The sequence below is a fragment of the Punica granatum genome, chromosome 3 (genome assembly GCF_007655135.1).
Source record: "Punica granatum isolate Tunisia-2019 chromosome 3, ASM765513v2, whole genome shotgun sequence".
Taxonomy (NCBI): Eukaryota; Viridiplantae; Streptophyta; class Magnoliopsida; order Myrtales; family Lythraceae; genus Punica; species Punica granatum.
This window is the reverse complement of record NC_045129.1, coordinates 4,576,915-4,593,515: the sequence shown is the minus strand read 5'-3', so window position 1 is coordinate 4,593,515 and position 16,601 is coordinate 4,576,915. Positions and strand designations below refer to the sequence as shown.

The window sequence follows — 16,601 nt, the reverse complement described above, 5'->3', positions numbered from 1 at the left end:
TAAAAGGAATTTTTCGGTTTGACAAATAAACAAACACGTAGGGTTCAAGAGTAGTCTTGGCCCAACATAAATCATTGTAAGAAGGGTTAGCACCCTCTTCATCATATGACATCACCCAACGTAAATCGTTGTAAGAAGAGGAAGGAAGAGGGTAGACATGGCTGCAGGAATTGGTGGTGGGGATGGCGTTACCGTTACTATTATCTCGTCCATATGGTGGCATTAAAAACTTGAATCCACTGGAGGTTATGGAGAAGAGGAAGCAATTCAGGCCCCACCACATTCTTCATCTTCGGGCATTCACTGATTTTAACTGATTGGAGCTGGGAGAAAGCGTCGGGTGGCAGTGGTGACGTTGATGATGTCAGTGATTCTTCTCCGTCTGTTGCTGCTCCTATTATACTCTCCAATTCCTTGCAGAGGTGTATATCGAGCTTTTCTAGTTTCTTAAGGTACAGATTGCAGAGATCTGTACCAATTTTGGACATCCAGAGATCTGGAGCTCCTTGAGATTGGGGCAGTGGTCTCCTGGTGGCGGTGGAGAAATTCGTTCCTCCAGCTGTCCCTCTCGCTCTTCTGGCTGTCCCCCATCATTCCCACTCAGTGTTAACACCTCATCGCACCCTTTAATCCATAGCACCTCCAGTTCTTCAAGTTGCGTAAAACTGGATATATTCCACGTCCCCCCATACTCCCGAATCCACAATGCCTTCACGTCTCTTGGTAGATGATAAGTTTCTCCTATCTTATACTCTCCTTCACCCATAATAATAACTTTGCCGCTAATAAAAAAATTTAGATCATGAACGGATGCAACTACACCATGCCAATAGTCGAGATGTGTACGAGCTCCTATGACGAGATTGTATGACTCTATAGTTGTTGCATGCAGCGTGTACTCATTCAGCTCATTCACGTTTTCAAAACGACATTGGAGTGCCTCCAACTTCCTCAATTTTCCAACTTCTTCTCCCTTCACTGCAATATAATCCGCTTCAAGGTGTTGAAGCTTCTTTAACTTGCAGACCACTCCATCTGGAATCCTTTCAATCCCCGTCTCTCTTAAGCTGAGATATGTAAGATTAACCAACATCCCCAAACCATTTGGTACTTCTTTAATATTTATACACTTCATGAGGTCCAACTTCCTTAACGATGTCAACTTCGCCAAGGACGGAATACGAGATAATTTAAGGCACTTATTGAGCACTAGTGCATTCAATTTCTTCAAGTTCATGACAGATTTTGGCACTTCTGTGATGCTAGTACTTCTCAAATCAATAACCTTCAACCCCTGCATCCGCTGAAAGAAACGTTTTGAAATTTTACGCAATCTCGAACAGTCACTCAACAACAGAGTTGCAAGTTGAGGACAGTTTGGTGATATGGAGGGTCGAACTGCTTCTATGTGATTACTCATCAAGGAGACCTTCTGAAGATTAGGCAACCATTCCTCATCATCCGGCACATCTTCCAAACCCAAGCCAGATTTCACCATGCATGGGGCGCTGTTCGCGTTCATCATGTGCAATGCCATATCCCGAATCACACCATGCATCCTAACTCTTCCACTGCCTGCACCATACGCCTCCAAGAGGCACGCCTTTTCAAGTTCATCTAATAATCTGTGCCCTTCGTTATACATCTTCCACCTCCTATCTTCATGGATCACCCCCTCATCAATACAAAGTTCTATCAATGCTTGTCTGGGGATTGACCAATCTTTGGGATATAGAGCACACAATGAAAAACACAGCTGCTGCTTCTTATCCAAGCGGTTGTAACTATGCACCAGAATCGGGAAAACACTCTCTTTCATGCTCTGTTCCAGAACTCCTGGTCGTTTCAAATTTTCCAGCGTGGCTTCCCATACAAGATCATCAACCTCTCCCCTCATGCTTTCCGCCATAATAACAATAGCTGACGGCAAGCCTTTGCACCCCTCAACAATATCCTCGGCAACAAGTTTCCGACTAGGAGGTAGATCAGAACCAAGTGTCTGTACAAACAATGCCCATGCTGCTTCATTAGACAGAGGTTGAACTCCAATTTTCGCTTGACACGACATCTTTTCGCAAACATCACGATATCGTGTTGTTAGGACCAGCCGAACACCATCTCTTTTGACTGGAATTCCAACGTCTGCAAGCTCAAAATGCCGCCACATATCATCTAAAATAACTAGACACTTCTTTTTCTTGCTCAAACGGTTGAACAACAATGTTGGCCTCATCTCTTCGTCAGCATCCTTGAAAAGGTCAGGAACCATGAGGGCTCTGGCAATCTTATTTTGAAGCTCGTAGATACTGCAGTCTTTTGACACCGTGACCCATAATACATTCTCAAAGGCAGCACTGTCATGCAATTTATTATAGAGGTGCTTCATGGTTGTGGTTTTCCCCACTCCCCCCATCCCATAGACTCCGATGCATAATATATCGTTTGTCATTAAGTAATCCCAGAGCTCATCCACAATCCGTTCTCGACCAACTAATTTGGGTGCTAACATCTCACACCATATAATTTCCCTTGCAAAAGAGTTCGGAGCAGAAGAAGGTTGAACTGAAGCATTGTCCCCATTGTCTTCACTGTTGGGATCTGGATCAATCCGCATTGGATCAAAATGATCGGTTTGCTCAAGCATAATATTATTAGCTTCACGGTCTTCAGCAACCAGATCGGGCTCATCTTGCACTGGATTGTCTCCACAGGAATTGACCTCTACCGGTGGTACATTACGCGTGCCTTCAGGAAGAGATGGCTGAACATTCTCAGGTATTACTTTCATTCGAGGTCCTTCACCTTCATTCGATATTACTTTATCAACTTTTTCCCAGAACTTATCCTGTGGTTTACCCGCGTTTGGCCTATCCATGCCAGCTACAAACCCTCAGGCAGCTGTAAAACCAGAAACAAAGATCTTGTGTTCAGTGACACTGTGTAATGTTCCATAACTCGTAAGCAGAACATATCCTATGAATCTAATCATTCCATGCATGATCAAAACTATGGGAAACAAAATGAAAATCGGCAAGAAAAGATCATATCAAGTCAGAAACCCTTTACCTTCACTCACTGGTCTACTACTGAAGAATGCAGACTGGCAATGGCACAGCTGTAATGTGGGAAAGGCCTTGCTAAGTTTTCTTATCCCAAGGGCTTAGAAGTATCTGCAGAGAACATAGACATATTACAACTCCGACAACATGCTCCCTTGCAGCTTTTAATTATGCGCATAGTCGGCTGCAATACACAGCTTCAGCATACACTCTTTGACTGATGATAGCAGGACGCGCTACAATGTCAAGAAGCCCTCCAACCTTCAAAGCATGTAGTTTCTATGGATAAACGTCGAGACAACTAAATATGCAGGAATGTCAGACGTGGAAGGACATTAGTACCAGCACAAGCAGTAAGTTCAGGTTCCACATGGACCTGCACAGTCAGACAAAGACAAAAAAGGAATGAATCCACATCAGAGTGATTAGATTTGGAGAAAACCTCTCTTGGCTGAGAAAGCAATTTCTTTGTTTAACAACCAAACGAAGAAACACCTAATGGAAAAATAAATAATTGAAACGAATGCTTCATGCAACAAAAGGATCATGGGAAGGACGTATAAAAGCATTCCAATCCTCTTGTGCTGGTGGAATTTGCAGTTCTGCCTAGCAAATCAAACACTTGCAAGTAATAGTCGCAGCAGAAGAAACAGAGACTTACTCGACAGAAGACGAGATTGAGAGAGGCAAGAATCAAGTGCCCGAGTGAGAGGAGACAACGCAGATGCTCCGACAGGAGGAGGAGAAGAAGAATGATAATAGCGGGATAGGCGACAAGCGTGCACAAGCCTGAGGCGGTGGCGGTTAAAGGCCTTAAATGGGGACCTCATTTTTAGGTCAAACTTATTGGGCACGCAATTAACTGGGCTCACAAGGATTCGCGAGGCGTGACAAACTCTCCCTGTTTAGCTCCAGCATCATCGCTGGGCTCTCGGGCCGGGGTCCAATACATACCTCCCACGGATTTGGCCTCATGGGTGGCCCCCATAATGTCTACCTGCAATCTCGCATGGTTGTGGACTAGAATCAGCTCTTATACCATCTATAACGCTCACGCTGGGCCGGTCACTCAAAAGTGATGACAGCTCATGAGATCATTAGACCTTACATATACATATCCCAGTTCCTCCCCTTGCACAACTGATATGGGATTCGTAAGACGTGACATGCCATTTTGGAAGGCCGAGTCTCCGGAAGACACCGCTTGCGAAGGGCTAATTAACATCATTTTCATTTTCTTTCTCGGAGAATTGTTTAGTGAATCAAGTGGATACTAAGAGAGTGAAACAAAAAAAACTCGACATGAGTTTTGACTTTTTTCACCGATATATCTTGAGTTATCATTCAACTAGATTTGAACTATCCCGTTCGAGCATTGATTTGAATTGGAAGCGAAACGTTCCCAATAAATTTCAAATTTTGTTGTTGTAAATATAAATAAAGTATGAAAATTCAGTTTACCTTCAAAGCAAATCATGATGAAGAAGTTATTTTTATGGAAGGTGCTTTTCATCTAACGGAGGGACTCCTTACACAGAGGAAAAAGGAATAATAGCTTTCACAAATTGCTTTCCCAATTCACTATTCGCAATAACAAATTGGGTAAAAATGGGATAAATTCTTATGATTTTTCTTTTGCTAATATAGTCATCAATTGCAATTATCCTTTAATCCTCCTTAGAATCGGATGAAAGGTATCATCATCTAGATAACTGGATTGCTTTATCACGTTATTTCAACGAAGAAAATCTAAAATTTAATTATATATAATTTAATTAGATCAGAATATTATACCGAAAGAACTTTAATTTTTTCGTATAAAATTTAAAATTAAATATATTATGCATTTTTACTAGAAGAAAAACTTACTATTTTGAATTAAGGTTATTTCACTTAAAAATTAAATGAATTTAATCCGGGATAAGCTGTCCTTTTATGAAGAAGTGGGTGTAACTGAAATGAAATCACACAATTTAAGATAGAAATTTTTAAAAAGTAAAATAACAATTTAGCTCCAGCATCATCGCTGGGCTCTCGGGCGGGGGTCCAATACATACCTCCCACGGATTTGGCCTCATGGGTGGCCCCCATAATGTCTACCTGCAATCTCACATGGTTGTGGACTAGAATCAGCTCTGATACCATCTATAACGCTCACGCTGGGCCGGTCACTCAAAAGTGATGACAGCTCATGAGATCATTAGACCTTATATATACATATCCCAGTTCCTCCCCTTACACAACCGATATGGGATTCGTGAGACGTGACATGCCATTTTGGAAGGCTGAGTCTACGGAAGACACCGCTTGCGAAGGGCTAAAGTTATGCCGCATATGTTCGATATTTCATCAGGGCTAATTCTTTAGGCAGATTTGTGCACCCTAAGGGTTTTTCATATTTGCAGATTAATCTTCTGCTCCTCAAGTTATCTGTATTTACACACCCTCGGTAAAGTGAAATATGTTTTCAGAAGACGTGGAATTAATATTGAATGGAAACAGTGAAACTGATTCAAAGACCACGAACATGAGGGCGGCAGAGTGGATGTGGCGGAACACGATTCTCATCACGTCAACATATTGGCTAACCTACCAAGTCACCAGCACATGCATCTCCTCTGTCCGACAAAATTACATTCCGAAAACACAGAACTATAAGAATAGTAAATTGATTCAACAGAGTTCACCACATCCACAAATGACACATTTGACACTCATCGATAGCTGATTTCTCGTATTCGAATAATACCCCTAGCAGAGCAGGCAGACACACACATATTATAGAAGTTCTTCATAGAACAACACGCTGAATATGCTGAAAATTCAAAGAGCAAATGTTTCACAATCTCCTTAGCAACAATCACAAAAGCAGCAGTTCACTGTCTCCGACTTCCTCGTCTTTTAAGCTATCCACAATCCTGCAATCTCCCACAGCAGCAGCAAGCTGAAGAATGAGGTTTCAAAATCTCAGATTTTGGTTAGAGAGGCTTTCCAAACAAAACATGATGAATTAGCTTAGATCCGCATAAACCATGATAGTGCTCAAATTCTCCACAAGTGAATGACTTCAGGGTTATGATGCATAAGGTTCCAAGTAGTTTTTCACAAATAAAAGGAATAGTTTTTCAAAATAAAAGACAGAGAAATTTGATCAGCAAATGAAAAATAGTACCTGGCATTCTCGTAAGGAATTTCTTGGTCATGCGAATAAACAAACACATAGGGTTCCAAGGTAGTCTGGCCTCAGGATGGACCCACTCCAGAGATTCCCACCATTGTTTTTCATTATTTCCATGCACTCCTTCTATTAGTGCTATCTCCTTAAGAGAAGAGGGAGGAGAAGCATCATCTAACATTTCAATCCTCTTCAGCTTTGGACATCTCTTTATCTGAATGACATGCATGAGATCCCGAAGTCCGGTCCAACTACATATGCTCTTCAGCTCCGGGAGAAGGGACAAATATAATGACAGCTTCCTTGTACTTAATTGATCACCAGGAGATGCTACTAGAATGGGGAACAAGAACAAGCTACTGGTGGCTCCGTGATCTAATTCTTGGCCGCCTATCACCTCCTTCATCTCTTTGCAATCATCAACAATGATAGTCTGGAGGTTGGGGAGGAGCATGAATAACTCAAGAGTTAGCACCCTCTTCATTGTAGTACATCCACGTAAGCTTATTTCCCTAAGAACAGGAAGCAATTTGGGCCCTGCCACAATCTTCATCTTTGGACAATTGACGATTTCAATTGATTGGCATTGGGAGAAAGCGCCCGGAGGCAGTGGTGATGTTGATGATGTCAGTGATTCTTCTTCGTCTGTTGCTGCTTCTATTATACCCTCCAGCTCCTCACAATCGTATATCTTGAGCATTTCTAGTTTCTTAAGGTACAGATTGCAGCTGTGTCTGGGCACCAACAGATGCTTCAATTTTGGACATCTAGAGATCTTTAGCACCTTGAGATTGGGGAAGTGGTCTCCTGGCGATGGTGGAGTAGTTTGTTCAACCAACTGTCCCTCTGGCTCTTCTGGCTGACACCTCATCGCACCCTGTAATCCGTAGCTCCTCCAGTTTTTCAAGTCCCATCAAACTGGATATATTCCACGTCCCGCCATAGCCTCGAATCCCCAATGCCTTCATGTCTCCTAGGAGACGACAAGTTTCTCCTATCTTATACTCTCCGACCCCCATAATAATAACTTTGTGAAAATTTAACTCGTCGTGCCAATAGTTGAAATTTCTACAAGCTCCTATGACGAGTCTGTATGACTCTATAGTTCTTGCATGCAGTGTGTACTCATTCAGCTCATTCACGTTTTCAAAACGACATCGCAGTACCTCCAACTTCCTCAATTTTCCAACTTCTCCTCCCTTCACTGCAATATAATCCGCTTCAAGGTGCTGTAGCTTCTTTAACTTACCGACCACTCCATCTGGAATCCTTTCAATCCTCCTCTCTCTTAAGCAGAGATATGTAAGATTAATCAACATCCCCAAACTATCTGGTACTTCTTTAATACTTTCACGCCATAGGAGTTCCAACTTCCTCAACGATGTCAACTTCGCCAAGGACGGAATACAAGATAATTGACAGCAGAAACTAAGTACTAGTGCGTTCAACTTTTCCAAGTTCTCGACAGATTTTGGCACTTCTGTGATGCTAGCAAGTCTCAAATCAATAACCTTCAACTCCAGCATCCGCTGAAAGAAATGTTTTGAGATTTTACGCAAATCCGGACAGTGGCTTATCAGCAGAGTTGCAAGTTGAGGACAGTTTGGTGATATGGAGGGTGGAACTGCTTCTATGTCATTCCTCATCAAGGAAACCTTCTGAAGATTAGGCAACCATTCCTCATCATCCGGCACATCTTCCAAACCCAAGCCAGATTTCACCATGCATGGGCCGTAGTTCGCGTTCATGATGTACAGTGCCATATCCCGAATCACATCATGCATCACAACTTCTCTATTCCCTGCACTAAATACCTCCAAGAGGCACGCCTTTTCAAGTTCACCTAACAATCTGTGCCCTTCGTTATACATCTTCCGCCTCCTATCTTCACGAATCACCCCCTCATCTATACAAAGTTCTATCAGTTCTGTTCTATTGATTAAACTATCTTCAGGAAACAGAGCACACGTTAAAAAACATAGTTGTTTCTTCTTATTCAAGCGGTTGTAACTATGCACCAGAATCGGGAAAACACTCTCTTTCATACTCTGTTCAAGAACTCCTGGTCGTTTTAAATTTTTCAGCGTGGCTTCCCATACATGATCATCGACCTCTCCCCTCATGCTTCCCACCATAACAACAATAGCTAACGGCAAGCCTTTGCACTCCTTAACAATATCCTCAGCAACAAGTTTCAGACTAGGAGGTAGATTGGAACCAAGTGTCTGTACAAAGAATGCCCGTGCTTCTTCATCAGATAGAGGTCGAACTCCAATTTTCGCTTGACACAACATCTTTTCGCAAACATCACGATATCGTGTTGTTAGGACCAGCCAAACACCATCTCTTTTGACTGGAATTCCAACGTCTGCAAGCTCATAATGCCGCCACATATCATCTAAAATAACTGGACACTTCTTTCTCTTGCTCAAATGGTTGAACAACACTGTTGGCCTCATCACTTCGTCAACATCCTTGAAAAGGCCAGGAACCTTGATGGCTTTGGCAATCTTATTTTGAAGCTCGTGGATACTGCAGTCTTTTGACACCGTGACCCAGAATACATTCTCAAAGGCAGCACAGCCATGCACTTTATTATAGAGGTGTTTCATGGTTGTGGTTTTCCCCACTCCCCCCATCCCATAGACTCCGATGCATAATATATCATTTGTCGTTAAGTAACCCCAGAGCTCATCCACAATCTGGTCTCGACCCACTAATTTGGGTGCTAACATCTCAACTTGCATTCCATCTGCTTGGTGGCACTCCTCTGGCAGATCAGGACTATTTGGAAGCATACCTCTCGAGTTCTCTCCACTGATGTTGACCACTAGTTCATGAATTGAGTTCGAAGCGGGAATATCTTGCTGCTCCACCGCATGCTGATCATTGGCATGACAGCTTGTAGAAGGCACATTTTGGCTGTCGTGCTGCTGCAGGACAGATGTATGGTAGTTCATGATCTCATTGGGGACTCTGTCGAAAACTTGACCCACTAGCCCCGGTGCTAGAATTCAATCCCCTCCTGCATCTGGTGCATCATGAGTCAACTCAATAGAAGGCTGTGGAAATGCTGCACCAGCACACTGATCTCTCTCACTGCATGGATCTTGATCAACTTGCATTGCATCCTCCTGGGGGCATTCTTGTGGCAGATCAGGACTATTTGGCAACAAAGTAGATTGTACTCCCATGTTTTCTCCTCCAATGTTGACCACTTGTTCATGAACTGAGGCTGGAGCCAACATGTCTTGCTGCTCTGCAGCATGCTGAGGATTGGCGGGACCGCTTGGAGAAAGCACATCTTGGTCATCGTTCTGTTGTAGTACACTATTAGATGGATCAACATATGGCTGAAAATCCATCGCACAATTGAATTCATCCATAAAATCCACTAGTCCAGTCCAGTTGCAGTTTGACTGATCAGGACTATCTATTGGAAGATCCATTTCTGCTTCTATAGACCTTAAGGGTCCCTGAATTCCACCTAGACTTGCTTGTGGCGGAATATTTTGGCTGTCTTGATTGAAGAAGGGTCCACCGCTTGGAAAACCTGTAACTTGTGCATTCTCAGTCACTGAACTCGCTCCGTTCCCAGACAGCTGACTCCAAGGTCCTTGAAATTCCTTGCAAATTTCAATATCTTGTCCTCTTTCTAAACCCAAATGCACCCTGATCCTCAAAGCCCCTCCAGCATAGTCTTTGTGGAAATAATTACCCTGCCACCTCTTTTTATTTGGATTACCTCCAGGTATCGCCGTCACATGTTTCCAGCATTCGTGCCTCTTTCTACCCATATTAACTGTTATGGGGTTCTGCAAATACATCAAGCATATGAAATCAGAAAATAACAGATCACCAATACCATCAATTCCTCGAAAAACATTGCAGGAAAATCAAAATGAAAACCGGCAGGAGAAGACCACTGTATCTTTCTTTTTTTAATTTCAAGGGAGACCGTTATTTTTCCATACAGGAAAGAAGATTCTTATTAATCGATAAGTACCTGGATCTGTGGGTCGGCTGTCGATGAGCTTATTTGCAATACAAAGGTCCGAGTTCTTGTGACCACCTTACTTGACTCTCATGATTATGTATAGATATTGGAATAGGACACCCTGCACATACATAGATCAGTAAATTTTTTACTATAGGCAAAAACTAAGCTTGCTCAGTCCGCCAGCTTGTCCTTACTCATCTGTAAAAGTGAGAGTGAGTATAAGGTGAAAATGAGTACGTCTGTCCCGGTTCTTATTTACCTTAAACAGCAGAGGGGAGCAGGAGGAGAAGGTTCTGACTAAAACAAAATTAGAACTTGGTCAACTTTCAGGTAGGTTCTGGTTCCACGCGCACCTAATCACCATGTTAAAAGGAAATTAGTGAGGGTCAGACAAACCAGACAATGACAAAGAAAGAGCTCCATGAATCAAATTTTTGTATGGTCAAATTCAAATAATCCCTTAAAAAGGCCATGGTGAGACCATAAATGATTACACCAGCGGAAGTCTATTGTTGATTTTTATCAACTGCTCTCCTCTACATCCATTCAGAGGTACAACTGGGAGTGGATGGAGCAAGTAGTTTTAATCCCTTAACCACGTATAATAGGAAGAAGCTGTTAAATTATGGAATGTGATCACTGTGTACAAGACTAATCTACTTTTGTGGAGATTCCGTTCCATTCTCTGTACTCTTTCTCGTTACCAAACTTTTGCAGTTACTTTTATACGTTTCATTAAGCAGATTTCGTGTTTGCCCAAGAAACATGATTTTTTCTTGAGCCCCAGTAACAAGCATAGACCTCCCATCACCAGCAGGCCCAGCTGACAGTATGTACTCTTTAACCAGGCCGTCGGATGCTTATCAGATATAGATTAATGGGAGCTTGTTCAGCCATCCTTCCTCATTATCTTCACAGAATCTCTTTTGCCTTGCCCTCACCGCAACATTGTAACGAAGAATACGTGTTCCTTGCTACATATCAAAACAAAAATATCGAGTAAAATGAGGCGAACACTCACAGTTTCACTTACGCCAGAGAAATACAGTTCCAAAGTTTACGAAACACGGCGATCAATTTGCTGCAGCTTGAGAGATGAGGCCGATGCCTATAACCGGAAAACGGGAAAGAGGCAGATTCCTCAGTATGGAACTGGAAACAAGAATATCCTCCTCTTTAGCTTACAAGGGACTGATGCGTCTAGTACAGGAAACAAGATTGTTATTAATTGACAAGTACCTGTATCCTTAGTGCGTTGTGTCGGCTGTCAATGATCTTAGTTACTATAGAAAGGCCCGAGTTATTTTGGAGCTGCATTCCCCGGAGAAAAGGATGAATCAAACGATGAAAAACGACTCCACTGCTATTAGTCCCCCCTCATCCCTGTTCCATTCCCATCCATCAGTTCCTCACCTGAAAAGCCATTCAAAACAGAATCAGAGCATGCCGAAGAGGTACTCATCAAATTTCGTAACTATATTCATGCCAAATTTCCCGGCGTGAGGGTTGATATAGTAGAGAACGCCTTCGTATCACGTCTCGGAATCGTGGATTCTCACTCTCTCTCTCGATTGGGGGCCTGTAGCGACAATCGGAGTTGGAGAAGCTGCCATGGATGAAATCACAGAGAGAGAGAGAGAGAGAGAGGACGAATATCTATCTATTCCTGCTTACTTTGAAATAACCAGACTGCTCTGCTGAAGCTCGGATGCGTCACAACGCCGAACTTCAGATATTTATCCCTATTCCTTGTTCCTTCACGGTATCCATCAATCACCAACCCAAATGCTTGAGAGAAAAGGCTTCAACGAGCTTTCTGGTCAAATGCTTTCACACTGGAAAGGGGACGTTTAGGGAAACGATTTCTCAGTTTTGAGTGGTCATTTTTGTGTTCCTCTTTTTTTTTTTTTTAAATAATAAAAAATCATATTGGTGCAGTTGGATTTTGGCTCCGCTGCAGTGTCTATCTTCCTACTATCTATGTAGTGGCAATTGACTCGTCCATGTTGTAAGGCAGCTTCTTGGACTGCACCGGGACACATTACTAGAACAGCCTCAATCCGGTGAAACCTTCTTTTTTCTTATCCTGAATTGAACAAGAAAGGCTCACACTTTTGCCACTGGCAATTGTTTTAGCTTCAGTGGAGACGCTCGAATTAGACCACACTAATTGTTGTTCACAATTATCGAAATCATAGTTTTTGAAACCTGATCGGACCAATAAACCGATCTAAGCGCAAAACATGGACAATACCTTTAATCTTTGGATTTTCATGAACAGAAAATGCCATTAGATAAATGAAGCAATTGGCTTCATTTGATTACCATCTGAAGCAATTCTTCCATACAACATAAGCAAATCGAACATAAATGTCTGCACAAACACTGTCTATGTCTCTCCTCACAATGGGAATCCCGTTCGGGTCCCCCCACCCCACTCCCCGAAAACAACCAGCAGCAAGTTGCCTGTTGGGTTGAGCCACGAACGAGGAACATGATACCTGAGATTTTACGCAGCCATCATCATTAGTTATTTATTAGTTATAAAACTTGCACCCAACTTTCTGTTTTTTCTGAGATATAGAAAGTGCAAATCTTGAAAATGCTCTGTTAAGTGACCGGTTCCTTAACACCTCTGTGAAGCTTCCCCACAATTGCTCAAGCACTTTTTCTCACTGTATGTTCCTGCATAATCTCACCAACCACAACTTCCAGAGGCTTTATATGCTAGCCAGTATCGACCGATGCGCTGCCCGTTTATCCAAATTTGTTTGCCCATGCTCCAAATGTCCAGGGCCAATGGCGTGTTGCCAGCTGGGGCATTAAAAACCGTCTTGACAGAAAAATTAAAGCACGTCAATCTCTCTTCTAGAAACCCAACTAGTCTCACTAGATAGCACTACCCAAGCTCAAGGGATGCTAACCTTGTACCAGGTTAAGGGCCGCCTTCGTGCCACTAGCGATTCCTGCGCCCACACGACTGAGGAGCTCTCACTGAGAGAATGAAGACTTCAAATGCTTCTCCCTTCAACCCAACCGACTTTCTGTCCTTTGCCATGTTTTGAAAGAGACAGAATATAAGCTGCAAAAATCAGTAAAAGGGTAAAAAGTGGATGAGAACGAGAGAATAGACAGACCTTGTAAGACCACCTTTTGCCACGTCAGGTCTCTCCTCCCTTCATTGAGACCATATAGATAGCATCACGGGCCCCAGCTATTTTTGCCTGTGATGAATTGGGGTGACTTCTTTGCCATTAGAATGTTACGAAATAGGTGCTCGTCAAACAATTTTCGAGCTTGTTCCGATCGATGGGTAAGGAGGGTGCTCCGATTTGGACCACTGACAGAGCGAGGAGAAAATCCGAGCCTGCTGAGTCCCGTTACACGTCTATGCATTTGACGAAATTGTATCTCTGGATGCATCATCGGATACGTATGGTTGGCATGTCCCTAGCAAACGTTATTACTACATTTAGGTATATTTGCATCTATTCCAGCTCCTGCTCTGTCTCTTTTTGTTCTTGGCCACACCCAACACGATGCTATCTGATGTTGAGTTGAAATGAATGTGAAATAAATAGTATGAGGCTAAGGGAGAGTGGTGGCGGGAAGCATGAGGGGACACATTGATAAGTAATATGGACGAGTACACTTACAAAAGCAATAAACTAGGCAACGAGACCTCCGTACTATTAATACATAATAAAGCTTAAGTAATGAGAACTTACTACACATGATTAAAAAGTGGTGATAAAAGTATAATAAATCGGCGAGTGGGATCAACATATATATTGTATTTCAAGAATAATAGTGTCAACAGTTTTGCTCAATGTCATCTGTCAATAATGTATACGCACTTTTATATATATATATATATAGAGAGAGAGAGAGAGAGAGAGATTGAGAGGAGAGAGTACCGGAAGACCAACAGCAATACTCAGGAGAGATATCTTTTTTTGACACCGGGTCTAAAGTTTAAACTTTCACTGAAAGTTAGTTTGGGGAACTCTAGACTTCCTTGTCTGCCTTATTTAGACACCAACAAAATTTTAACTCGAGTTAAAATCCCTACACACCCACGCATATGCTTGCACATGGACTTACCTGGATCCATGGGCTTGTGGGGCGTTCATGGCCCCGGGAGAATAAACTCCTCGTTATAATAAAAATAAAAATAAAAAATGCCTACACACCTAAGTGTTGACCGTTAACAAAATCATGCAAGGCATGCCCCGTTGATCGGACAGAAAGAACCGGCCATTTTCCACCTCTTAGGAACGCTTCCTTGGAGTTGATGTTAACACTACACGGAGGTAAAAAAACAATTCGTTTCAAATATAGGAAGACTAAAATCAAAGTGTGAAAAGTAAGGCCTGTAAAGGACAATGTTCTACTTTCCCTTTTGACATATACAAGAACAAATGGCAATAATTGTCAGGTCGCTCTTGGTATATATGCTCTTTTGATAAGAAGCATAACAAAACGGTCATCTATTTTGTGAAAAAGATTGAAGGAAAAGGGAATTCAGATGCATTATTTAAACAGGCAATAACTGAAAATGACATCACAAAGAAATAGATCATAGGCATTGTGATGTGTGTAAACTCACTCTGTCATGTACCACAAGTAGTTGGAAACATCTCTTGTGGCATTTATCTTCTCCAACAGCCCAACCATCATGAAAGAACTGTCCTCAAAAGCGGTTGTCTCCTCGTTGTATGCTTGCCATGAGAATCCTCCACGTACAGGAACAGGAGTCATCTTCATCCTTGCAGTTTGTGCACCCATCTATATGGAAAAGAAATTTAATAACACCATTACAGTAGATGAACATCTTTGCAGCGGTTCCATTTACTTCTTTCAGCAACTTTTTCTAGTTATTGAATCGGTACGAATTAGTCTTAAAGTTCACAAGTTTGTTGTTTCAATTTACAGAAAGTTTGTATAGCAAATGTTTTGAATATTAATAGGAGTATTTCCTCGTTTAGTCATCTCATTTCGGTCCCAAATCATTTTGTTTTTGCCATTTACAGAAAGCTTCTTTAGTCTATGTTTTGAATATTCATGAAAATAATATTTTTGGATTCAGTCATCTGATTTTGGTCACAAATCATTTTGTATTCTTGATGCCACATCACACTCCCTCTTCTCATTGGAACTGGGCAATAGAAGATACACTCCTTTCCAACTTATCCAGGTTTTGAGCGCCTACTTTCGGCCCCCTACGCAAGTGTTGCTAAAAAATGGAAACAAATATCTAAAAAATTCTCCCAATGAAGAAAGAAAGACGTGGCAAATTACTCATTAAAGTAAAATGATGGGGAAAAAAAGGTTATTTCAGATGGCATTCTTTCATCCCTAAAATATTTCAGTAATTTGTTCTTTGTTAATTATCAGAGAAGATCCAGCACAAGCAAGGATGAAACTAGGTTGGCGATAATTTTTTTCTCACCCGAGCTGTGTTGGAGACCGTGTTCTTGCAGTCAGGAAGTATGCTGATGGACCAAGGAGGAAGGTTGTAATGCATATTCCCAAAAGAGACTTCAGCAAATGATCTTGGGTTGTAGTTTGCAAGAAAGGCGGCACAGGCTCCATGTGACTTGAATACATGATCCTGCAGAGGAAAAGGGAAACAGAAATAGAAACGATTAAGAAGCTGTTGTTTATACTCTGCAGGACAGCATTCAAGGCTCTTGAGAAATTGAAGCAACCTCATCGTAATTTCCCAGTCGTGTCACCGTGGGGTTCCCCAACACTAAAGCTGGTTCGTACAGTTTTATTGCCCTAAGACTTGGTTTGGTAGTTATGGAAGACATTCCAAGCTATCACTATCAGGCGCGCGTTCATCATTTTCTTTCAGTCTTTCGGATTACGAAAGCAAGTCCCAAGTTTTAATTAACTGTAAAATCGTTTGCTAATTTAATCACTTTATTTTCCCACTATCTGGGAAAACAGAAATAGAGAACTAGAATTATTTTTCATTACTAAGCCAAATAGAAATATGACATAACTAAGAACTTTTACAAAATTTAGTGTTTTTTTTTTAATTTGCCCTTTTTTAAAACACTTTCCTCGAAGTATCTGTATATACACTCCCACGGTAAAGTGAAATATGTTTCGGAAGACGTGGAAGTAATATTGAATGGATACTGTGAAACTGATTCAAAGACCACAGAACATGAGGGCGGCAGAGCGGATGCGGTGGAACTTGGTTCTCATCACGTCAACATATTGGCTAACCTACCAAGTCACCAGCATATACATCTCCTTTGTCCGGCAAAATTACATTCCATAAACACAGGAGAACTACAAGAACAATAAATTGATTCAACAGAGTTCACCACATCTATAGATGACACATTCGACA

The 16,601-nt window shown here is 41.9% G+C and overlaps 2 protein-coding genes across 3 annotated transcripts; both read right to left on the bottom strand.

Moving 5' to 3' along the window:
* Positions 1 to 3,851, bottom strand: LOC116201698 (probable disease resistance protein At4g27220). Of its 2 annotated transcripts, XM_031533070.1 has the most exons (4): positions 3,721 to 3,851; positions 3,402 to 3,435; positions 3,067 to 3,170; positions 1 to 2,898 (listed from the first exon to the last, which is right to left on the bottom strand). In XM_031533070.1, exon 4 carries the CDS (start codon positions 2,873 to 2,875, stop codon positions 440 to 442), a length of 2,436 nt encoding a protein of 811 aa, XP_031388930.1. In that variant the 5' UTR covers positions 2,876 to 2,898; positions 3,067 to 3,170; positions 3,402 to 3,435; positions 3,721 to 3,851; the 3' UTR covers positions 1 to 439. The 2 variants fall into 2 exon arrangements, with proteins under 2 accessions (XP_031388930.1, XP_031388929.1); XM_031533069.1 differs by having other exon boundaries at positions 3,067 to 3,435.
* Positions 3,852 to 6,935: 3,084 nt separating this feature from the next.
* On the bottom strand, positions 6,936 to 10,023 carry LOC116201701 (disease resistance protein SUMM2-like). The gene has a single exon (XM_031533075.1). It carries the CDS (start codon positions 9,192 to 9,194, stop codon positions 7,065 to 7,067), a length of 2,130 nt encoding a protein of 709 aa, XP_031388935.1. The 5' UTR covers positions 9,195 to 10,023; the 3' UTR covers positions 6,936 to 7,064.
* Positions 10,024 to 16,601: the final 6,578 nt, after the last annotated feature.